The sequence below is a fragment of the Mustelus asterias genome, chromosome 9, assembly GCF_964213995.1.
Source record: "Mustelus asterias chromosome 9, sMusAst1.hap1.1, whole genome shotgun sequence".
NCBI lineage: Eukaryota > Metazoa > Chordata > Chondrichthyes > Carcharhiniformes > Triakidae > Mustelus > Mustelus asterias.
Genome location: NC_135809.1, coordinates 17996596 through 18022665, shown reverse-complemented (window position 1 = coordinate 18022665; position 26070 = coordinate 17996596). Strand labels below are relative to the sequence as shown.

General features: G+C 45.4%; 1 protein-coding gene across 1 annotated transcript in view; it reads right to left on the bottom strand.

Annotated features, from left to right (window-relative positions):
* The window catches only part of LOC144498528 (thyrotropin-releasing hormone-degrading ectoenzyme-like), a 139710-nt gene that overhangs the window by 88936 nt on the left and 24704 nt on the right, over nucleotides 1-26070 (bottom strand). The window contains exons 3-4 of the mRNA XM_078219779.1: nucleotides 10244-10517; nucleotides 3781-3907 (exon numbers count right to left, since the gene is read on the bottom strand). Of these exons, the coding sequence (XP_078075905.1) occupies nucleotides 3781-3907; nucleotides 10244-10517 (401 nt within the window). The remainder of the gene's footprint in view (nucleotides 1-3780; nucleotides 3908-10243; nucleotides 10518-26070) is intronic.

Sequence of the window (26070 nt, the reverse complement as noted above, 5' to 3'; positions counted from 1 at the left end):
TTATTCACACACAAGCAAGAATGCATTTCGTCACCCTATTATCGAAAGGATATTATTGAACTAGAAAGAATGCAGAAAAGATTTACATTGCATTAGACACCATTCTTTCTATGTCTGTGAGGATGCCTGTCCAGTATATGGCTCTGAGCGTACACTTCTCCACTCCCATGTGGCCTTCATGTAGCTTCTGAAGAAATTCTTCTGCATTTTTTTAGTATGATTATCCTGGATCCAGCTCACAAAATATCACCTTTGAGTAAAATGTTATCTCTGATAGACCAATAAAACTGCTTGCTGTATCTTTATCAGGCCATCTCTGGATCACTTGCTACCGAGACTTGATGGTTTGAGTTATAAGGAGAGGCTGGATAGACTGGGACTTTTTTCCCTGGAGTGTAGGAGGCTTAGGAGTGATTTTATAGCGGTCTATAAAATAATGAGGGGCGTGGATAAGGTAGATAGTATCTTTTCCCAAAGGTAGGGGAGTCTAAAACTAGAGGGCATAGGTTTAAGGTGAGAGGAGAGAGATACAAAAGGGTTCAGAGGGTCATATTTTTCATTCAGAGGGTGGTGAGTGTCTGGAACAAGCTGCCAGAGGCAGTAGTAGAGGTGGGTACAATTTTGTCTTTTGAAAAGCATTTGGACATTTACATCGGTAAGAGGGGTGTAGAAGGATATGAGCCAAACGTGGGCAATTGAGCCTAGCTTAGTGGTAAAAACTGGGCGGCATGGACAAGTTGGGACAAAGGGCCTGTTTCCATGCTGTAAACCTCTATGACTATGAATAGTACCTCATAGTTGCACACAACTACTCAAAGTTCCTTTTCATCCGCAAGACAAAAGATTTGAGAGCTATAATCTCAGTAGTGTGAGGTCTGTTCACTGAGCAAGGGGTTCCTGAAGAAATTATATGTGACAATGGAATTCAATTCACCTCCAAAGAACTGAAGGGATTTGCTGAACAGTCTGCGTTCAACATCAGCACCACATCAGCACATTACCCAAGAGGACACAGGTTTATGACAGTCCTGACTGCCAAGAGAACTCCTCACAAAATGCCAACAAAGGAAGATCCAAACCTTGTTTTATTATTACCATGACTTACACCTCTGGAGACAGACACGAAACCATCTACACAGCTGGCGAATGAAGAAAGACAACTCTGCCAAGCAAGGTGCTTCTTCCACTGACCAGAAGTAAAACAACTCACTAATGCATAGCTAAGAGGTCACTATCCTGCCAACCATGACAAATCCCTGCCTGAGATATTGAAAGGGCAAATTGGACATTTACAGGATCCAATCAAGAAAACCTCAAAGTCAACAAAAGTTGTCATTGAAGATGAGATTCCAAGGTCAGAGATTATTGAAACCGGTAAGCAAATGAGAAGGAACAAGAGTTCATACTCAACCTGCAGCACCTGAGTTGGAAAAGCAAAAAGAAATGATCAACAAGTCCAGCGGCATCACCAACAAGCGATGAAACATCAACAACATCATCGGCAAATGACACAACAATAGTGACATCAAGCGTAACTCCAACAACAACAGGAGCAACACGCACAACATCACCCATGCAGTGTACTGAGAGCACTGAGTGCCAAACTTATAAAATGAAGGCACATCATCAACACCTGAATAATGTTTCTTAGAAAAGGAAACAAGCTGTAACAGGCTGTAATAATGTTCAGTTTAATTATAAAAGTTGATAATGTTAGCATTTATTGCAAAGGAATTGGAGTATAAAAGTAGGGAATTGTTATTGCAATGGTACAGAGTGTTGGTGAGACCACATCTGGAGTATTGTGCCCAGTTTGGTCTCCTTATTTGAGGAAGGATGTGGTGGCATTGGAGGCAGTTCAGAGGAGGTTCACCAGATTGATTCCAGGGATGAAGGCATTGATGTCTGAGGAGAGATTGAACAGTTTGGTCTTGCACTCGCTGGAGTTTAGAAGGATGAGAGAGGATCTGATCGAGGTATATACAGGTATAGGTTGAGAGGCGGTAAGAGGAACTACTTCCCGCAGAGGGTGCTGAATTTGTGGAACTCACTGCCCCATAGCGCGGTGGAGTCTGATTCATTAAATGGTTTCAGAAAGGAGATAGATATATTTCTGATTTTTAAAAAAGGGTTAAAGGGATATGGGGAACAGATAGGGAGGTGGATTTGAGACCAGGGAGAGATCAGCCATGATCTGATTGGTGGAGTAGGCACGAAGGGCTGAATTGCCTACTTCTGCTCCTAATTCCTACATTCCTATGATAGTTGATCTTCTTTGGTTAGACATAAAGAAATTAATGTTTGGAACAGATATGTAGATCTTGAGGCACTATATTTGTTTTCAAGAAAGGGGGTCATTACAGTGTTATATTATTCAGAAACAGCTTGGAGCTAATTGTAGAATGTACACCCACGATGCCATATTTTATTGCTGCACTGCAGACAGGTGCTGAGCGATAATGTATCAGCCCACCAACCACTCAGCGAGCAGAGACAAATACATTCGATGAAGCTCCAGCATTTTCTGTCCAAAAGTCTGATTGTTTTGAAATTCTGGGAACTAGAAAACACAACAGTGCCTCCCAATTCAAAAGCTCTTCTATAGCTGCAAAGCACTTTGGAACCTACTGCGATTGGGAAAGGTGCTATCTGAATACAATTTCTTTTAACTTTAAGTTTATTTATTAGTGTCACTAGTAGGCTTAAATTAGCACCGCAAAGAAGCCACTAGTCGCCACAATCGGGTACACTGGGGGAAAATTTAGGATGGCCGATGCACCTAACCAGCCCGCCTTTCGGACAGTGGGAGGAAACCGGACTACCCGGGGAAACCCACGCAGATGTGGGGAGGACATGCAGACTCTGCACAGAGAGTGACCCCAGCTGGGATTCAAACCCGGTCCCTGGCACTGTGAGGCAGCAGTGCTGACCATTGTGCCACCGTGCTGCCCGTTTCTTGTTGATAATTCCTACTTCCTGAGCTCTCGTCCTTTCTACTCTCCACTGCTCACTGCTTCCCACTTTGCACTTCTTGTTCTTTCATTGTTCTTACTTCCTACTCTCTTCCTCCGCACCTCAATTATTTCGCATCTCATTGTCTGCTTTTATTTCTGGATCTCTTCACCCAGTTTGCTCTTCTTCACTTCTTACTTTCCAATTTCAATTCTCAATCCCTGATTCGTCTCCACTTCTTTCTCCCCGTTTTCGATCCTTGATCTCTCGTCATCTTTTTCCTCCCTCTCTTGCCCTTTTCTTCCACTTCTCCCTCAAATAATGGAAGACAAATATGCAGACTTGCTGTATTATAGCGACAATGTGATTTCCCAAGACTAATAAAAGTGTAACAATTCTCCCCTGGCTTTCAAGAGCAAAAAAATGAAGATTTGAAAGAAGTAACATGTTACGAAAGACACAAGCATTGAAGCTCTCCACTGCAAAAATACACAAATTTCCCAGAACAAATACAAGGAGTGAGGCCAGCCATCTATAGATTCATAAGATCTGTCAGAGAATAAATTGTTGGAGCTTCATTCTCCTGTCAGAAGAAAACTATTCTGGGCACTGTAAAGACTGGAGATTTGTACATCATCACAATGACACAGTGCATAAGTGCCTTCATAACGTTTGTGTGATATATTTATACATTTCAGGCAGACTTGCATCACCAAAGATGAAAAAATATTTACTGGGGGCTTTTAATGGAAGACAGAGAGGCTTTTAAAAGACACACAGTATATTCTACTAACTTTAATGTTGCAAATGTTTAATTGTGCAACTTACCTAATTTTGGAAGGGAGTAACTGACATTAAAGTAATCTTCATAAAATTCCAGCAACCTCTTTGTTATGTTTAAAGCATAATCTCCAGATCCTTGTTGAATGGCGTCTGGCCTGGCATACAGTCTCACCTAAGGAGAAGAATATCCGTTAGTAAGGTCATCCAGAACTGCAAGGATATTTAACCAAATGTCATTCTGATTTGATTTGATTTATTATTGTCACATAGAAACATAGAAATTAGATGCAGGAGGAGGCCATTCGGCCCTTCGAGCCTGCTCCGCCATTCATTTTGATCATGGCCGATCATCGAATTCAATATCCTGATCCCCCCTTCCTCCCATATCCTTTGATCCCGTTAGCCCCAAGAGCTATATCTAATTTCTTCTTGAAATCAGACAACGTTTTGGCCTCAACTACTTTCTGTGGTAGTGAATTCCACACATTCCCCACCCTCTGGGTGATGAATCTGTTAGTATACAGTGAAAAGTATTGTTTCTTGCTCGCTATACACACAAAGCATGCCGTACATACCGTACATAGGGAGAAGGAAAGGAGAGGGTGCAGAATGTAGTGTTACAGGGTGTAGAGAAAGATCAGCTTATAAGGTAGGTCCATTCAACCGTCTGATGGCATCAAGGAGGAAGCAGTTCTTGAGTTGATTAGTACATGATTTCACACTTTTATATCTTTTTCCAACGGAAGAAGGTGGAAGAGAGTATCATAGAAACCCTACAGTGCAGAAAGAGGCCATTCGGCCCATCGAGTCTGCACCGACCACAATCCCACCCAAGCCCTACCCCCACATATTTACCCGCTAATCCCTCTAACCTACGCATCTCAGGACTCTAAGGGGCAATTTTTAACCTGGCCAATCAACCTAACCCGCACGTCTTTGGACTGTGGGAGGAAACCGGAGCACCCGGAGGAAACCCACGCAGACACGAGGAGAATGTGCAACCTCCACACAGACAGTGACCCGAGCCGGGAATCGAACCCGGGACCCTGAAGCTGTGAAGCAGCAGTGCTAACCACTGTGCTACCGTGCCGCCCGTCAGTATGTCTCGGGTGCGTGGGGTCCTTGATTATGCTGGCTGCTTTTCTACATGAAAGCATTCCTTATCCATCCATGCATAGACAGTGGCGTAAATAGATCCAAACATCCTAGACCACTGCTACACCAATATCAAACATGCCTACCGCTCTATCGGCCGCCCACACTTTGGTACATCCGATCACAAGACTGTGCGCCTGCTCCCAGCTCACAAGCAAAAACTGAAGTGGGAGAATCCATCAAAGAAAGTCGTGCAATGTTGGTCTGAGGAATCGGATGAATCTCCTATGGGACTGCTTGGAGTCAGTGGACTGGTCAGTATTTAAAAACTCTGCGACCAGCCTGAACGAGTACGCCACTACAGTAACTAACTTCATTAGTGCCAAAGAAGCAAATCCGTGTGTTCTCCAACCGGAAACCATGGATGAACAGGGATATCCAATGCTTGCTGAAGTCCAGGTCTGAGGCATTCAAGTCAGGTGACACTGAACTATACAAGAAAGCCAGATACGATCTAAGAAGATCCATCAAAGATGCCAAAAGATAGTACCGGACCAAGCTAGAGTCCCAGGCTAGTCACACAGACCCCCGCTGACTATGGCAAGGTCTGCAAGACATATCAGGCTACAAAATGAAGTCATGTAAAATCACCTGCACGAATGGACCCCTCCCTGATGAGCTCAATGCATTCTATGCCCATTTTGAGCAAGAGGTCAGCGAGAGCATGCCCTCCACCCTGGAAGCTCTGGATGAACCTGTAACTGGGGTCACCATTGCAGATGTCAGAGCAGCTTTCTCGAAGGTAAACCCACGGAAAGCAACTGGCCCGGATGGGATATCCGGACGAGCACTCAGATCCTGCGTGGATCAGCTGGCGGGGGTATTCACAGACATCTTCAACCTCTCTTTACAACAATCTGAGGTCCCTATCTGCTTCAAGAAGACGACCATCATCCTGGTACCCAAGAGTCCGGTGGCTCTGACATCCATCATTATGAAGTGCTTTGAAAGGCTAGTCATGGCACGAATCAATTCCAGCCTCCCGATCCACTACAGTTTGCCTACTGCCGCAACAGGTCCACAGCAGATGCCATCTCCCTGGCCCTGCACTCAACCCTGGAACACCTAGATAACAAGGACACCTATGTCAGACTCCTATTTATTGACTACAGCTCAGCCTTCAACACTATTATCCCCACGAAACTCATCTCCAAACTCCATGACCTGGGCCTCGGCACCTCCCTCTGCGACTGGATCCCGAACTTTCTAACTCACAGACCACAATCAGTAAGGATAGGCAACAACACCTCCTCCACAATCATCCTCAACACCGGTGCCCCACAAGGCTGTGTTCTCAGCCCCCTACTATACTCCTTATACACCTATGACTGTGCGGCCAAATTCCCCTCCAATTCGATTTTTAAGTTTGCTGACGACACCACCGTAGTGGGTCAGATCTCAAACAATGATGAGACAGAGTACAGGAATGAGATAGAGAACCTGGTGAACTGGTGCGGCAACAATAATCTCTCCCTCAATGTCAACAAAATGAAGGAGATTGTCATTGACTTCAGAAAGCGTAAAGGAGAACATGCCCCTGTCTACATCAGTGGGGACAAAGTAGAAAGGCTGGAGAGCTTCAAGTTTTTAGATGTCCAGATCACCAACAGCCTGTCCTGGTCCCCCCATGCTGACACCATAGTTAAGAAAGCCCACCAAAGCCTCTCCTTTCTCAGAAGATTAAGGAAATTTGGCATGTCAGCTACGACTCTCACCAATTTTTACAGATGCATCATAGAAAGCATTCTTTCTGGTTTTATCACAGCTTGGTATGGCTCCTGCTCTGCCCAAGACAAAGGTCGTGAATGTAGCCCAATCCATCACACAAACCAGCCTCCCATCCATTGGTTCTGTCTACACATCCCACTACATCGGCAAAGCAGCCAGCATAATTAAGATCCCCACGCATCCTGGACATTCTCACTTCCACCTTCTTCCATCGGGAAAAAGATACAAAAGTCTGAGTCACGTACCAACCGACTCAAAAATAGTTTCTTCCCTGCTGCTGTCAGACGTTTGAATGGACTTACCTTGCATTAAGTTGATCTTTCTCTACACCCTAGCTATGACTGTAACACTACATTCTACACTCTCTCATTTCCTTCTCTATGAACGGCGTGCTTTGTCTGTATAGTGTGCAAGAAACAATACTTTTCACTGTATACTAATACATGTGACAATAATAAATCAAACCAATATTAAAATTTTTTAATGTATTTATTAATGTCTCAAGTAGGCTTCCATTAACACTGCAGTGAAGTTACTGTTAAAATCCCCTAGCCACCACATTCCAGCACCTGTTGGGGTACACTGAGGGAGAATTTAGCACGGCCAATGCACCTAACCAGCACATCTTTCGGATTGTGGGAGGAAACCGGAGCACCCAGAGGAAACCCACCCGGACATGGGGAGAACGGGCAGACCCCGCACAGACCGTGACCCAAGCCGGGAATCGAACCCGGGTCCCTGGCACTGTGGGGCAGCAGTGCTAACCACTGTGCCACTGGATTGTTCTAGGGGAATACTTGAGATAACAGATGCAGGAGGTACAATCCAAGTCTGTCCAGTGTCTAGTCAACTAGTCTGGTTGTCATTCAGTGCTTCAAGTTCAATTTAAAGAGCATACTCTAAACTGCCTGAAGAAAGTTCCACTCCTGCTAACCAGCATTGCACTGGTGAAAACCACAATTGAAAGTTTAAACAGGACGATAGCAATATTGCATTTGACCATAAACAATTGGCTCTGTCAGTCGTCAATACATGGGGCTAATACTCTGTAGAAATGTGCAACAAATAGAACCGGAAACAAACATAAAAGGAGGAAAGTGTTGCAACTGAGAGTAAAATTATTTCAAATGCAAAACTAAACCTTGTTGTGCCAAACCTGGTGTCACTTTCAGTACCCGAGGTAGGAAGGTAGAACAATTGGTGAAGAAAAGTGGTCAGATGAGTTAAGCATCAGAACTTTTTTTTTCTCTCCTCTTGTTGGTGTCAGGACAGAGGGTAGAGATAAATTCAGAATCAACCTGCTCTTTTTTCCTCCGATTGGAAATGTTGCATTTGGCTATACCTTTGCTGCCTCAAGATGTACAAACATATCCCGTGGGACTGACAGATAATCTAAAATGGGTTTTGGAGTCTGATCACTTGCACAGCAGAACAAAATTCCTGAGGTTACACTATCTGGTGACACAGTGGTTAACACAGCTGTCTCACAGCGCCAGGGATCTGGGTTCAATTCCCAGCTTGGGTGACTGTGCGGAGTCTGCACGTTCTCCCCGTGTCTGCGTGGGTCTCCTCCGGGTGTTCCGGTTTCCTCCCACAAGCCAAAAGATGTGCTGGTTAGGTGCATTGGCCATGCTAAATTCTCCCTCAGGGTACCCGAACAGGCGCCGGAGTGTGGCAACGAGGGGATTTTCACAGTAGCTTCATTGCAGTGTTAATGTAAGCTTACTTGTGACGAATAAATAAACTTTATTTTCTTTTATTTTACTTCATTTATCTTTAACTATGTCACTGAACGTAACGACACAATAGCTTCTAGCGTCAGAAAGAGAAGCAGAGCTTATCTAAAGCCTCATATCTTCACCAGAAAAGATCAAGTGTACATTGCTTTCAATTATTCAATCATCACTATTTTATTATGGTATCTACATTACCACTAAAGGGAAATATTAGCTTCCGCTAAAGTGCAACTCCTGCCATTTCAGACAATGTTATACGCTTCCACTGCCCAATCTGTTTCACTAATAAAAACATCAAAATGAGCTCCAATTCTCAGTGAAGCTGAGATGAGAAATCTTCTGATAAATGACCACATTGTAATGGAACCAGAATTCCATATTTTTTTATTTGAAATGTAATCTGACTGTCAATTCAAATTACCAGCACTTACAATGCTCCATTTGAGATGTCTGTTGCTCTGCCTACATTTCTCTGTCAGGTTAATGTCTGTGTAATAATGCAGATAAAATCAAGAACCAATTCCCCACATAAGCTTTTCTATTTCGCTACGACTGTTGCGCACTAACCAAATCTTTCCCTTGGTGACTTTCCAACTTCATCTATGAGTGCACTGGTTAGTTACCAATGGGCATTTCTCCCACTAAAAAATGAGAGCTTTGAGAGATACTTAGCCCAGTAGGTTCCAGTGCAGGAATCCTACTGGTCACTTCCTGAAATGTGGAGATACCGGCGTTGCACTGGGGTAAACACAGTAAGAAGTTTAACAACACCAGGTTAAAGTCCAACAGGTTTATTTGGTAGCAAAAGCCACACAAGCTTTTGGAAAAAGAAGGGGCTTGGGGCTCCGAAAGCTTGTGTGGCTTTTGCTACCAAATAAACCTGTTGGACTTTAACCTGGTGTTGTTAAACTTCTTACTGCACTTCCTGAAAGACATAGGGACCAAAATGAAGGGGTAGAAAATGCCATAAAAAATCTTTCCCATTCAGGTTCCAGAATGTTGCCCATTCTATAGAATACTGATGCACTGGCCAGGAACAGGCCTTTCAGCCCTCCAAGCCTGCACTGCCATGCTGCCCATCTGAATTAAAACCCGTCCGGGGACGATATCCCTCTATTCCCATCCTATTCATTCATGTATTTGTCCAGATGTCCCTTAAAAGTCACTGTCATATCTGCTTCCACTACCTCCCCCGGCAGCGAGTTCCAGGCACCCACCACCCTCTGTGTAAAAAAACTTGCCTCACACATCTCCTTTAAACCTTGCCCCTCGCACCTTAAACCTATGCCCCCTAGTAATTGACTCTTCCACCCTGGGAAAAAGCTTCTGACAATCCACTCTGTCCATGCCCCTCATAATCTTGTAGACTTCCATCAGGTCGCTCCTCAACCTCCGTAGTTCCAGTGAGAACAAACCAAGTTTCTCCAACCTCTCCTCACAGCTAATGCCCTCCATACCAGGCAACACGCTGGCAAAATTTTTCTGTGCCCTCTCCAAAGCCTCCACATCCTTCTGGTAGTGAGAACTTGCAAAGGCTCATTAACAGTCTTGTTAACAGCACTTAAATGAGGCCGACTGTTCATTGGCAATATTCATAACTCCCAAAAATCACAATTGAGGAAAGATACTAAAAAAAACTAAAATCAGATCAAAGACTGTCAAAATGTTCATGGCGCAAATTCAGATGTTTTTCTTTCTAAGTAACTGAAATTGATAACTAATTATTAGCAGAAAATTAAATCTAAAAGACAGTCACACATAGCTTCTAGCATTTCTGTTTTTATTACAGATCTTTAGCGTGTTGTTTTATTTTTTTCATTTTAACTCTAAATGCCAAGACATTTTGCAGTGATATAAACTCGATTGTTAATTTGCAAAGGTGAACTTACAGTAATGCCACTCTCGGTGACTGTGTCCTTAAAGGTGAAGTTGCAGATCGCCCAGGCCAGGTAGTATGTGGACATTCGAGGTGTTTGTGCAAACTGCTTTGTCACCCATCCGTCTTCCTCGTGAATTATGGCATCGATTGGCATGTTAGATAGCGCCAAGTAAGGCTCTTGGTGCTTGATGTTGATTTTAAATGTTGCTTTGTATACGGGTTCATCAAAACATGGGAAGGTCTTACGGGCATGTGTAGGAGAAAACAGTGTCACTGCAAGATAGCTGGAAGAAAGTGGAAGAGGTTTATTAGGTACTTTCGTTTAGGAGTTCAAAGCCCAATTAAGCCTTGAGAGCTTTGAAAATTACAGACAGATCTGGACAGTGTTTTCCAGCTCTTCCCATCGGCAGGATTTGTTTTATTCATTCGTGGGACATAGGCATCGCTGGCCGGCCAGCATTTATTGCCCACCCCTAGTTGCCCGAGGGTAGTTGAGAGTCAATCACATTGCTCTGGCTCTGGAGTCACATGTAGGCCAGACCAGGTAAGGACGGCAGATTTCCTTCCCTAAAGGACATTAGTGAACCAGATGGGTTTTTCCGACAATCTACAACGGTCTCATGGTCATCAGTAGATTCTTAGTTCCAGATTTTTTTTATTGAATTCAAATTCCCCCATCTGCCATGTGCGGGATTCGAACCCAAGTCCCCAGAACTTTAGTTGAGTTTCTGGACTAATAGTCTAGTGATAATACCACTAGGCCATCACCTCCCCTTGGGCAGCTTTAGCATGGTCAATCCACCTAACTGACACATCTTTGGACACTAAGGGACAATTTAGCATGGTGAGTCCACCTAACCTGCACATCTTTGGACACTAAAGGACAATTTACCATGGTGAGTCCACCTAACCTACACAGCTTTGGGTGGCATGGTAGCACAGTGGTTAGCACTGCTGCTTCACAGCTCCAGGGTCCTGGGTTCGATTCCCGGCTTGGGTCACTGTCTGTGTGGAGTTTGCACATTCTCCTCGTGTCTGCGTGGGTTTCCTCCGGGTGCTCCGGTTTCCTCCCACAGTCCAAAGATGTGCGGGTTAGGTTGATTGGCCATGCTAAAATTGCCCTTAGTGTCCTGAGATGCGTGGGTCAGAGGGATTAGTGGGTAAATATGTAGGGATATGGGGGTAGGGCCTGGGTGGGATTGTGGTCGGTGCAGACTCGATGGGCCAAATGGCCTCTTTCTGTACTGTGGGGATTCTATGATCTTCTATGATGACCAAGGGACAATTTACCATGGTGAACCCACCTAACCTGCACATCTTTGGACACTAAGGGGCAATTTAGCGTGGTGAATCCACCTAACCTGCACGCCTTTGGACACCAAGGGGCAATTTAGTATGGCTAATCCAACTAACCTGCACATTTTTGCACTGTGGGAAGAAATCGAAGCACCCGGAGGAAACCCATGCAGACAAGAGGAGACTCCACACAGACAGTCACCCAAGGCCAGAATCGAACCCAGGTCCCTGACGCTGTGAGGCAACAGTGCTAACCACGGTGCCACCGTGCCCTGATCAGAAGCAAACTGATTTACATAGTGTGAAAAAATATGCACATAAAATGAAGCTAATTTAGTACCTCATTCAGAGTTTAGGGAGTCCGAATATCCTGAAACACAACACTTATCAAGGTTAAATAAATAAAAGCAGACCATTTACAAATCCTGCAAGTTTCACAAACCTTTGACTATTTGAGGTGCAGAGAAATACTGTCATTTGCCTCGATTGTCCCAGGAACAGTCATTTTGTTTAGTTTTTTTAATTCTGTTATGTTCAGGTTTCTGATTACATGCTATTCTGGTGACACAGCACAAAGGAGGCTAAGCCCCCAATAATGGGCGAGGAATCATAATACATGATTAACCCGCACCCATTAGCCGAAATGTAGGCGATGGGGCAGCTTTGTTCCACCTGATCAATAAGCCCAGATGGCACTACCCACATTGTTCATTGGTTGGGCGCATTACCAGGGGACCAATGCTGGGAGCAACTCGCAAAAAGTCCTTCAGCATCTGCAACCTCACCTCCCTGTAACATTTTGCAACCTGAAGCCACCATAGAAAGCACCAAATGGAGTCACAGCAGCAGCCAGAAGAAATCAAGCAGCAACTAACCAGTTAATAAATTTGATCCCTTTCAATAGCATTAGTCAGGGACCTAGAGTCAAAGAGGCTCACAGCATGAAAACAGGCCCTTCGGCCCAACTTGTCCATGCCTGCTGCTGAACTTTGGTCAGTTGTGCAAGGTTAAGAGAGGGCACTAATGGCATCTTTAAGCTCCAAAATGGCATCTCTGTTGTCAAATTAGCATTGCGCACTGACTGTTGTTCGGACCTGCCTACTCTGCATACTTCTTGTGCACATTCACTGCATGCATGCTAATGCCTGCACCAGTCATTGTGTAAGATGCTAACTAGCCCAAATCCTCAACTAGACTCTCTTTATGACGTCCTTACAGTTTTGGGATTGAAATGGGAGTGTTTCTACCAATCACAAATTCTCAGGTCTCTTAAGTAACATATGAAATTCAGCAAACGTAAAATTCAGTAAACCTTGTGTTATCTGGAATTCTATCCACCGGGATTCTCTACTAAGCACAATTTATTCTGTTCTCCCAATGTGAATTGTCATTTCACCAACCAGAAGCAACTATAAAATTATCTGGAATTTGCACCTGTATACTGTATTATGTTATACTTTAATTTATGTTGTAAGGTATTGTTAAAGATTAGAAACAAAAAGAATACTGTTCTTTGCTTTCTGAGTATTTGCATATGTGTGCATGCTCAAATATTGCACTGTATTTCATTGGTAAATGAGAACTCTCCATTAACTGGCATTTCTAATCCCACAGCACCATCCACTCCCCACACTTGCTGGATAATCAAGATTTTACTGTAGTTATTTCTTTCCTTCACAGACATTACCCTAAACATTACCCCGACATTATCCTCATCATTACCCTCGACATTACCCTCCACATTACCCTAAACATTATCTTAGACATTACCCTCCACATTACCCTAAATATTACCCTAGACATTACATTAAACATTACCCTAGACATTACCCTAGACATTACATTACCCCAGACATTACCCTAGATACTACTCTAGTCTTTACCCTAAACATTACCCTAGACATTACCCTAAACATTACCCCAGCACCTTCTCCTTCAACGTAATTGTAGATTTGTCTGAGTGTTGATTTTTTTCTCTTCCACTATTCACTGCAAACATTGCACAATCTAGGAATGTTAATTGCTTCTCTGACAGACACTGCCCTCAACTGCCTTGTATTAGCCTCTAAATCTATCATCCACTCTGCTATAAGTACCTGTGGGTGTTCAACAGAAAGAGAGCTTCCATTAGCAGCCCTTGCGCCTTTATACCTGCCACTAAGTTTACTGTCCTATACTGCCAATCACTAGAAAATGTCATTCCACTCTCCTGCCTCTTCCATAAGAACAAAATTAATAAGCTGTCAGACCAATGTATGTAGAGTATGCTAAAACGACATGGACAGATTTATTCACCAGTTAAATAATACATAGAAACAGGGAATCAAACCAAGATATTTTAAACAAATGAGTCAGACTTAAATGGTACGCAAAACTGTTCGAAATCAAACAGAAAGGTCTGAAATCTCTGTGATTCTTTTCAGAAGCTTCTGTATAAGTGTATCTGATGGCAGTTGCACGGGGTAAAACCGCGATTGAGATCACTTTAGCACCCGTCCCACTCCAAACACTACCCATCCACACCAATCCAGCTCTCACTGAGGCTAACGGGAATCCAGGTTGTTCCTGAATGATATACAGATGTTCATTCTTTCAGGTAAAGTGGAACCTTTTGACAATGAAATGGTTTCCTCTAAATGGCCAAGAACTTACAGTGTTAACTATTTTTATCAACTAAAATGGTGTAACTGGACATTTCCCATCCCTCTGAGGTCAAAGTGTTAATGGTTTCTCCTGCCTGTAACCTGCCTGGTTACCTGAATTGGGAATCAGTGCAAAGGTTTACTAAACATTGGCTCTCACAAGACGTTAGTGGATTCCAATCCAAGGAATCTCTTGGACCGCATCATAATAGTTTAAAGTTTATTTTATTTTAAAGTTTATTTATTATTGTCACAAGTTGGCTAACACTGCAATGAACAAAGAACAAAGAAGATTACAGCACAGGAACAGGCCCTTCGGCCCTCCAAGCCTGCAGCGACCACGCTGCCCGACTGAACTAAAACCCCCTACTCTTCCGGGGACCATATCCCTCTATTCCCATTCTATTTGTGTATATGTCCAGGCGCCACTTAAAAGTCACTTTCGTATCTGCTTCCACTACCTCCCCTGGCAGCAAGTTCCAGGAACCCATCACCCTCTGTGTAAAAGACTTGCCTCGTACATCTCCTTTAAACCTTGCCCCTCGCACCTTAAACCTATACCCCCTAGTAATTGACTCTTCCACCCTGGGAAAAAGCTTCTGACTATCCACTCTGTTCATGCCCCTCATAATCTTGTAGACTTCTATCAGGTCGCCCTTCAATCTCCGTCGTTCCAGTGAGAACAAACCAAGTTTCTCCAACCTCTCTTCATAGCTAATGCCCTCCATTCCAGGCAACATCCTGGTAAATCTTTTCTGTACCCTCTCCAAAGTCTCCACATCCTTCTGGTAGTGTGGTGACCAGAATAGAACACTATATTCCAAGTGTGGCCTAACTAAGGTTCTATAAAGCTGCAACATGACTTGCCAATTTTTAAACTCAGTGCCCCGACCGATGAAGGCAAATATGCCGTATGCCTTCTTGACTGCCTTCTCTACCTGCGTTGCCGCTTTCAGTGACCTGTGTACACCCAGATCCCTTTGCCTATCAATACCCTTAAGGGTTCTGCCATTTACAGTATATTTCCTGTCTCTATTAGACCTTCCAAAATGCATTACCACACATTTGTCCGATTAAACTCCATCTGCCATCTCTCTGCCCAAGTCTCCACCCGATCTATAATCCTCTGAAGGTCCTCATTACTATCCGCAAATCCACCAACATTTGTATTGTCCACAAACTTATTAATCAAACCAGTTACATTTTCTTCCAAATCATTTATATATAATTACAAACAGCAAAGGCTCCAGCACTGATCCCTGAGGAATGCCACTTGTCACAGTCCTCCATTCAGAAACTCTGTCTTCTATGACCGAGCCAGTTCTGTATCCATCTTGCCAGCTCACCTCTGATCCCATGCGACTTCACCTTCTGCACCAGTCTGCCATGAGGGACTTTGTCAAAGGCCTTACTGAAGTCAATGTAGACAACATCCACTGCCCTACCCTCATCAATCAACTTCCTCGAAAAACTCGGTCAAATTAGTGAGACACGTCCTCCCCTTCACAAAACCATGTTGCCTCTCGCTAATATATAAACTTATTGAAGTTTCCGTGAAAATCCCCTAGTCGCCACACTCCGGCTCCTGTTTGGGGACCATAAGACCATAAGACATAGGAGCAGAATTAGGCCACTCAGCCCATCGAGTCTGCTCCACCATTCAATCATAGCTGATATTTTTCTCATCCCCATTCTCCTGTCTTTTCACTGAGAGAGAATTTAGCATGGCCAATGATCCTAACCTGCACGTTTTTCGGACTGTGGGAGGAAACCAGAGCACCCGGAGGAAACCCACACAGACATGGGGAGAACATGCAGACTCTGCACAGACAGTGATCCAAGCTGGGAATCGAACCCACGTCCCTGGGATTTTGATTTTAAGCAAATGTTGGCTAAAGAATGAACATGGGCCACAGGACCAAGGAGAAATGTGCTGCCCCTCTTTGGAATAATGCCTCTTACTCTTTTATAATCATTCGAGAGGGGAGACTGGCCTTGGTTTCAACACTTCATTGGAAAGACGACTCCACTCGCAGTTCAACGATCCTTCAGTACTGCACTAGGATGGAAGCCAAGTTTCTTAAGTGGGTTAGGAATCCACAACCTTTTGGCTTCCAGCTGCGAGTACTACCACACACTCAAACCTGAAGACAATGGGTGGGCGGGGGGGGATTTTTCATTCCTGGAGGGCACGGTAGCACAGTGGTTAGCACTGCTGACTCTCAGTGCCAGGGACCCGGGTTCGATTCCCGGCTTGGGTCACTGTCTGTGCGGAGTCTGCACATTCTCCCCGTGTCTGCGTGGGTTTCCTCTGGGTGCTCCGGTTTCCTCCCACAGTCCAAAGATGTGCTGGTTAGGTGAGTTGGCCATGTTAAATTGTGCCTTAGTGTCAGTTATGTGGATAGAGCCCGGGTGGGATTGTTGACGGTGCAGATTTGATGGGCCAAATGGCCTCCTTCTGCATTGTAGGGATTCTATGATTTACGGCAGGTGGAATGGTGGAGGGGGCGGAGAATCGGGCAGCAGACCCAAAACAGTTTTTATGCCGGTGGGATTTTCCCACTCGATTATCACCACTGCCCGCCAGTGAAATCACAGGGTTCCCACCATGCAATGGAAGGGAACTCTGTTATAATACATTAAGGTATAATTCGTGGGTCTCCCTGCACTTTACGTCCCCCCGCCCCCCCCAACTTTGAAAAGTCCTGCCCCTCTGCCAGGTTTACAACAGATTTTCAAAAATGGTGAACGGGCAGGGGGGGGGGGGGGGGCAGCGGGCAGAGTTGGGGGACGAGCCTGTGGGAGGGGGAATTCCAGGTCAGGGAGAGGGGGGGTGCTCCATGATCGGGTATTTGTGATGGTGGAAGAGAGGGGTTCCATTGGGGAAGGATCTTCCGTGGTGAGAGAGGGGCAGTTCCGTTTATTTACTTTTTGGCTCTGTGCTGAGCCAAAGTTGCTCATGTGATGTCATGGTCCCACCTCCTTCATTTTTATTGACTATGTATCAAAATACGGCGGGAAACGCCGGCTGTGCAGCCGATGCGCGACACCCTGCTTTTACCATCCGAGTTGACACTTAGCCGAGAAAAAAGGAAACTTCCACTCTGGAAGAGACATAAAGAATTCAACTAAATCAATACTGCCCATTCTAAACTATCACTCAAAGTGAAAATTATCCTTTAATGTCTCTATACTTAAGCCTGACAGGGAGACGGTTTCGGAGAATATGGGTCATTTTCCTGCCAGACACCCTTTCCAAATTATTTTAACAAAATGGTGAACACTAGGGGAGTGTGGGGGTCTTGCCAAAAAATGGTAGAGTGTTGTTTCCGGTGAGAAAACCAGTGCGTTTCTCTCCATATTTTACGACACTGCCAACACAAATCAGCAGGACGTGTTTCATGCTGTCATTCAGGGGGCTGGGGCCTCAATGTGCCAGTAAAACCTGGCTGCACGGAGATCGGGGTGCCATCCTTAATGCCCCCCAGTCAAAGAACAAAGAAAAAGTACAGCACAGGAACAGGCCCTTCGGCCCTCCCAGCCTGTGCTGATCATGATGCCTGAACTAAACTAAAAACCCTCTGCCCTTACTCGGCCCATATCCCTCTATTCCCTCCCTATTCATGTACCCATCCAGATGCCTCTTAAATGTTGTTAATGTGCCTGCTTCCATCGCCTCCTCTGGCAGTGCGTTCCAGGCACCCACTCTCTGCATGAAAAACTTCCCCCCGCACATCTCCCTTAAACTTTTCTCCTCTCACCTTGAGCCTGTGCCCCCTTGTAATTGACACTTCCACTCTTGGAAAAAAGCTTCTGACTTGCCACCCTGTCTATGCCTCTCATAATTTTGTAGACCTCTGTCTGGTCTCCCCTCAGCCTCCGTCTTTGCAGTGAAAACAATCCTAGTGTATTCAACCTTTCCTCATCGCCATCGCCCTTGAGACCAGGCAACATCCTGGTGAACCTTCTTTGCACTCTCTCCAAAGCCTCCACATCTTACTGGTAGTGATGTGAACAGAACTGCATGCAATACTCCAAATGCGGCCTAACCACTCCCAACCACCACCCGATCTAAATGAATCCCCCTGTCCCATGAGGCTTCAAATGGGGGCCGCTCCTTGGCACAGATTGGCACTCCCAGGTTGGCATGGGCATTGTGCCAACCTGGTAGTGCCAACTGTCCCAGGGGCAGTGCCGGGGGCCACTGCCAGGCCATGTCCCTCTCCCCAGGAGCTTTATTCACCTTTACACCCCGGGGAGACTCCATGACAGGTTCAAGTCAAGGTTTCAATATATGACAGGGTGTCAATATCTGCTGAGGGGGCGGGTTAATGATATTAAAATTCATTGAAATTCATGAAGCCATCAGTGAGGGGCGGCGGAGGTCCAAAATCGCGATCTCGCCAGAGAAATCTATAACCTCTGGATCTTGTGCCTCCGCTGGCATTCACACAGACAGCGGACGTGGGTTCAAGATCACCCCCACTGTATATAGTACTTGCACAATTATCAAAAAGTCCTTAATTGAGATGACCAAGTAGCCTCATTAACAATCCCTGCATTAAAATACCTTTATTAATGCCCTGAATCATTGCTGTCTCAGCAATGCTTAATGTCCCTGTTATAGCAGAGGGTGATAAAATAGGTTGAATTTTCCCGTTCCCATCGTGGTGGACTTGGAGGTCGGGGGAGGGGGGGTGCGGTTGAGTTTACAATAATAGCAGGAAGTTGTGTTGGCGTGGCTCTTCAAAGCATTCCCCCTGCTGGGAAACCTTCCCAGGGATAAGATAGGAACAGCTTCCCACTCCATTGAGGCGGGCAGCCAATTTGCATAGTTAAGGCCCCGGAAGGGGTGATTTTACAGCCTTTCTGCACCATGTAGCTGAATTGAGGCAGCCTCAGTGAAGTAGGCCGGGGACCATCAGAGCAGAAGCTCTGTGCCTCAAAGAGGGGAGTGAAATAATGAAAGGCTGCTTTCACAGCCAAGACCAATCCAGTGGAGGGTCGCTCTTGCCCCCCCAAATCACCCATATCCCAGCTTTTTAAGTATGGATGTGCAGGCCAGCAAGGGCCACCTCCATTTTGAGGCACCCTAGCCTGCCTCAGCATCACCCACCTCTCCTCGTGTGGGGGTGCCCGTGCCCTCTGATCGAGCAAGCGACATGGAGAGCCTGCCCCCTGTCCTTATTAAGACGGCGAGCTGGGAGGCAGCCAACTGCAACGTCGACCTCGCTGCTGGCAGCTGCATGCTCGGAACCCCCACTCAGTGTGTGGGCACAGGGGGATCCCGGAGCCTGCGGGAAAATCCTGCCCACAGAGACAAAAAAGAACTGGGAAGCAAACAGACAAAGAGACATTGTCTGAAACAAGCATGAGGAGAAGGAAATATCTGATTCCCAAGTGAGGAACAGAAAATGTTTACAATGCTAACTGGGCGACTAATGTGCTGAATTCATCTGTGATTAGTCATCAAAACAACACTGGGAGTTTTGACAAAGATTGAAAAAGCGAACAACACAGGACAAATATCGTATTTCTGGAGTAACTAAGGAATAGGCGCTGTGGAGAAGGAAAGGGATTTGGGTGTCTAAGTGCACAAATCATTAAAAGCCAGTGCACTGGTACAAAACTTAATTAAACTCGCTCATGGAATATTGGCCTTTATCTGAAGGGGACACAATGGGACACAATGGAGAGGAAGTTTGGCTTCAGTTGTACAGAACCTCGGTCAGATCCCATCCGGAGGACTTTATTCAGTTCTTGGCACCGCTTCCCAGGGGAGAGAGGATCACAATATTCAAAGCTCGGGGTCACTCAGCGAAAAGCATGTAAATGCTTAACGTGAACAAAACACAGTTCCGCCGTCAACACAGTGCCAATCGATCAGGTCAAGGGTCACAAACCCAGAGAACAAAACGTCACCTAAAGCCTGAAGTGAGATTACAAATTTGACATTACTTCCAGTTACCTGATTTATTCCATTGCCCTTTGTTGGCCATGTCGCTTAAACATTAAGGCGTTTGCGTGAGAAAGATTGATGGCCATTTCCAGCTAATTTGGTCAGTAGGTATCATAGAATCCCTGCAGAAGGAGGCCATTCAGCCCATTGACCACAATCCCACCCAGGCCCTATCCCCCTAACCCCACGTATTTTACCCTGCTCGTCCCCCTGACACCATGGGACAATTTAGAATGGCCAATCAACCTAACCCGCACACCTTTGGACTATGGGAGGAAACTGGAGCACCCGGAGGAAAGCCACACAGATAACCTGATAACCTGATAGTTGCTGGTCATTTATCATTTTGGAGCCAACACACGTTTTGGCTGGACTGCAAGCAAATTGATTAGATTATAATGATTTCATCAAGGGTAAAAAAAGTTGCCACAAGAAAGCTTTGCAACCTTAGCCATAAAAATGCAGCCATGTCAAAGTGACGCATTATTTTGGGAGGTGGGGGGGTGATGACATTCAATACAAATTAAATCTCTCGAGCAATCATTGAGAAGAGGTTGGCCTGTAATGAACCTGTGACGACGAGGAAGAAAAGGAACACGGGGAATTTTGGCACGCTGGAGTCAAAAGGGAAAATGCTCAAACTGTACAGCCAAATCATCAGCATTCAGAAGGAAAAACAGCAAATACTTGATATCAATCTTGTCTACACACCAATGATTCTGCTAATCTGTTTTTTGTTTCAATTTTTTTATTCCCATTATTGTGCCAAGATCAGAATTTCAAACGGGGAAGAACACTCAGACCCAGAGGCTGCAGTAATCAGTTAGGCGGCATGGTGGCACAGTGGTTAGCACTGCCGCCTCACAGTGCCAGGGACCCGGGTTCAATTCCGGTCTTGGATGACTGTCTGTGTGAAATTTGCATGTTCTCTCCGTGTCTGTGTGGGTTTCCTCCCGGTGCTCCAGTTTCCTCCCACAGTCCAAAGATGTGCAAGTTAGGTTGATTGACCATGCTAAATTGTCCCTTAGTGTCAGGGAAGTTAGCAGGGTAAATATGTTGCCCTTGAGAAGGTGGTGGTGAGCTGCCTTCTTGAATCGCTACAATCCATGTGCTGTGGATTGACTCACAATGCCGTTAGGGAGGGAATTCCAGGATTTTGACCCAGCGGCTGCGAAGGAACGGCAATATATTTCCAAGTCAGGATGGTGAGTTGTTTGGAGGGGGAACTTGCAGGTGGTGGTGTTCCCATGTATCTGCTGCCCTTGTCCTTCTAGATGGAAGTGGTTATGGGTTTGGAAGGTGCTGTCTAAGGATATTTGGTGAATTGCTGCAGTGCATCTTGTAGATAGTACACACTGCTGCTACTGAGCGTCGGTGGTGGAGGGAGTGGATGTTTGTAGATGTGGCGCCAATCAAGCGGGGCTGCTTTGTCCTGGATGGTGTCAAGCTTCTTAAGTGTTGTTGGAGCTGCGCCCATCCAGGCAAGTTTGGAGTATTCCATTACACTCCTGCCTTGTGGATGGTGGATGGGCTTTGGGAGTCAGGAGGTGAGTTACTCGCCGCAGTATTCCTAGCCTCTGGCCTGCTCTTCTAGCCACTGTGTTTATGTAGCGAGTCCAGTTGAGTTTCTGGTCAATGGTAACCCCAAGAATGTTGACAGTGGGGGATTCAGTGATGGTAACACCATTGAATGTCAAAGGGCAGTGGTTAGAGTGTCTCTTATTGGTGATGGTCATTGCCTGGCATTTGTGTGGCGCAAATGTTACTCGCCACTTGTCAGCCCAAGCCTGGATATTGTCCAGATCGTGTTGCATTTGTACATGGACTGCTTCAGTATCTTAGAGGGCGGTTAAAAGTCAGTCACATTGCTGTGAGCCACATGTAAGCCAGACCAGGTAAGGACGGCAGGTTTCCTTCCCTGAACACATTAGATGGATTTTTACAACAATCGACAATGGTTTCATGATCACCATTACTGAGACTACCTTTACGGTTCCAGGTTTTATCACAATGGCAGGTCTTCACACAGATGCTTTTTGTTAGCATCAGCTGTGGTTTGATTGGTTGCACTCCCACGTGACTCACAAGGTTCTGGGTTCAAGTCCCACTTCAGAGTTTGAACACAAAAATCAAGGTTCAGTGCAGTGCTGAGGGTGTGCAAATTTGGAAAAGGTGCTGCGTTTCAAAGTGAGATATTAAACCAAAGGCTCCATCTACCTGTTTTGGTGGGTGCAAAAGATTGAATGGCACTAGTTGGAAGAGAGTAAATGATTTATCCCTGGTGTCCTGGCCAATATAACTGCCTCAATCAACATCACAAAAACAGGTTATCTAGTCATTACCATATTGCTGTTTGTGGAAGTTAGCTGTGCATAAATTAGCTGCTGCATTTCTGACATCACAACAGTGACTATACTTCAAAAGTAAGTAATTGCTGTAGAGTGTTTTGAGATGTCCAGTTGGCGTGAAAGGTGCTATATAAATGCATGTCTTTATGTCTTTCTTTGACAGGCAGCAGTCGGCGTATCACCTCTCAGACTTGTTTTGAGGAACACACCACATTCCCACTTGAGAAAAATTCCCCCTTAAGTTACCATTTCAACTCTCATATCAGTTTGTTCCCACAGTTTTTGAAGACACAGTGCATTTCTCCTTAACTGTACAACCATGCATCAAGTCACACGAACCCAGGATATACAGGATGTGATAATGCAATATACTCCTGCGATTAAACCTACATTATTATACAATTACAGAATCCATACAGTGCAGAAAGAGGTCGCTCAGCCTATCGAGCCTGCACCGACAACAATCCCACCCTATCCCCATAACCCCATGTATTTACCCTGACACTTAGAGTCAACTTTGCATGGTCAATCAACCTAACCCACACACAGAATTCCTACAGTGCAGAAGGGGGCCATTCGGCCCATCGAGCCTGCACCAACAACAATCCCTCCAGGCCCTAACCCTGTAACCTCACATATTTACCCAGCGAATCCCCCTGACAATAAGGGGCAATTTAGCATGGCCAATCAACCTAATCCACATGTCTTCGGACTGTGGGAGGAAACTGGAACACCCGGAGGAAACCCAGGCAGACACGGGGAGAACGTGCAAACTCCACACAGGCAGTGACCCGAGGCCAGAATTGAAACCGGGTGCCTGGTGCTGTGGATGCAGCAATGCTAACCACTGTGCCGCCAAAACAGTAGAAATCTCAGCCAAATGAAGGAATTAACAGCAGCAGTTTCTAAGCTTTGTGTAGGGGGAGACTGTCTGAATTGACCAGAAATGCAGTTAGCAAAGGTAGAATATTGGGCTAAAAATTCCTCAAGAAACTCTGGCCTCATTGCAAATGCACTTATTTCTTTTTTCGTTTAAATTCCTTTTTTTAAAGAAACATAGGAATTTCTAGAAGAGGAAAGAGTACATCGAGTTGCCCTTTGCCACTCTGGTCGTTGCAATGCATGACAGTTGAGGTATAATGTGGATAAATGTGAGGTTATCCACTTTGGTAGCTAAAACAGGAAGGTAGATTATTATCTGAATGGCGATATATTGAGAGAAGGGAATGTGCAACGAGACCTGGGTGGCCTTGTACACCAGTTGCTGAAAGTAAGCATCCAGGTGCAGCAGGTGGTGAAGAAGGCAAATGGTATGCTGGCCTTCATAGCGAGAGGATTCAAGTACAGAAGCAGAGGTGTCTTGCTGTAGTTATAGTAAGAAGTCTCACAACACCAGGTTAAAGTCCAACAGGTTTATTTGGTAGCACAAGCCACAAGCTTTCAGAGCGCTGCTCCTTCATCAGGTGAGTGGGAGTTCTGTTCACAAACAGGGCATATAAAGACACAAACCATTATTTTGTAAATTGAGTTTGTGTCTTTATACGCCCTGTTTGTGAACACGACTCCCACTCACCTGATGAAGGAGCAGCGCTCTGAAAGCTAGTGGCTTGTGCTACCAAACAAACCTGTTGGACTTTAACCTAGTGTTGTGAGACTTCTTACTGTGCTTACCCCAGTCCAACGCCGGCATCTCCACATCATTGCTGCAGTTATACAGGCCTTGGTGAGACCACACCTGGAATATTGTGTGCAGTTTTGGTCTCCTTATCTGACAAACGATGTTCTTGCGATCGGGGGAGTGCAGTGAAGGTCTACCAGATTGACTCCTGAGATGGCAGGACTTAAGTGTGAGGAGAGATTGAGTTGATTAGGATGATATTCACACGAGTTTAAAAGAATGAAGGGGGATTTCATAGAGACCTGTAAAATCCTAAAAGGACGAGCCAGGGTAGATGCAGGAAGGATGTTCCCCGATGGTGGGGGGAACCAGAACCAGCGGTCAGGGTCTGAGGATACAGGCTGGACCATTTAGGACTGAGATGAGGAGAAATTTCTTCACCCAGAGAGTGGTGAGCTTGTGGAATTCTCTATCATAGAAAGCAGTTGAGATCAAAACCTTATGAGTAGGATTCTCCCCAAAAAAATTCTCAGTGCCGAATTCACGGAAAAACTGAAGTAAATTCCGTTGGTTTTTTTCAGCAGGATTTTCAATCTCCCACTCTCTGTGCACTGCAGAGAGCCCTAGTGTGAATCTCATTAAAAATTTGTGGGCAGGGCCCATTCCCGCTAGAGGCCGGCAGCACAGCACTGAGTGGGCCACTGCGCATGCGCCGATGTGTCATAGCAGTGGCCTGCACTGCTGGACTCCAGTTCACTGGGCAGCTCGATCGCTGTAATCCCACATCACTGGCCATGCGATCCCCCCACCACCCAATTGCTGGCCTCCCAGTTGTGTCCAGGCACCGTCATCAGTCCGCCTCGATCCCCCCCACCCCCCCCCCCCCCCCCCCATCCACCTCCTCTCCCCAGTAGTCTTGATTTCCCGCTCCCTCCGCCCCAACCCTGCAACCAGCAGCCCCGACCCCACCCCTACCCAGCTGCCCAAGCGAAGGCTGTGGCGCCCAGCGGGAAGCCCAGTACATGGCCTCCGCTTGATTCTCCCGACCCGCTGTTCTGTCAGAATCACTCCCCTATATGTTTCAAGAAGGTTAGATATAGCTCTTGGAGCTGAAGGGATAAAAGGATATGGGGGAAAGCAGGAACACGTTACTGAGTTGGATGATCAGCCATGATCATAATGAATAGTGGAGCAGGCTCGAAGGGCTGAATGCCTTATTTCTATTTTCTACGTTTCTATTATATAATGACATTGGAGTTGATGACTAATTAGGGGAGTTGATCCCTATCAATTCGTCTACAACAGATTCAGGCTCGAGGTGAGTTATAAACTGCTACCGGGGTGAGATGGTGGTGTAGTGGTAATGTCACTAGACTCATAAACCCAAAGTCCAGGCTCATGCTCTGACGACATGGGTTCAAATCCCACCAAGGCAACTGATGCATCTGAATTCAATGAATACATCTTGAAGTGAAAGCAATGGCAGCCATGTGACTACAAACAGCTACCAGTGGTGTTAAGATTTCAGAACTATATAAGTCACCTGTTACACATGCCATATTTCAGCTCTCAAGTACCGTACCCCAAAATAATATCTTCTGCAAGAAATCTATCCATAGTGTGTACGCTTACTTATCAACACCATTCAGTGTGAGCTGTGCAGTCTATTTCTCTCAGTTTGAAATTCTGATATGAGTATGTCTGACACAGCATAGCCACCGCGAGTGGTGCTTTACTTCCCCTTCGAATGATGAGCCACACAATGAGACCAGCTCCTGCTTTCTATCTGGTGAATGGGGGATATCACTCTAGCTTTGTCATGACGGACCCTGTTTTAATTACTCATCATTTTTGACATGCATTCCTCTCTTAGTGTGGAGTGGTAACTTTTAAACTGGCCAAAATACCCTCTCCGTACAGTACTGCCGTTTCCGTGGTGTTGCATTCCATCTTTTTCACCTACATTGCATTTTA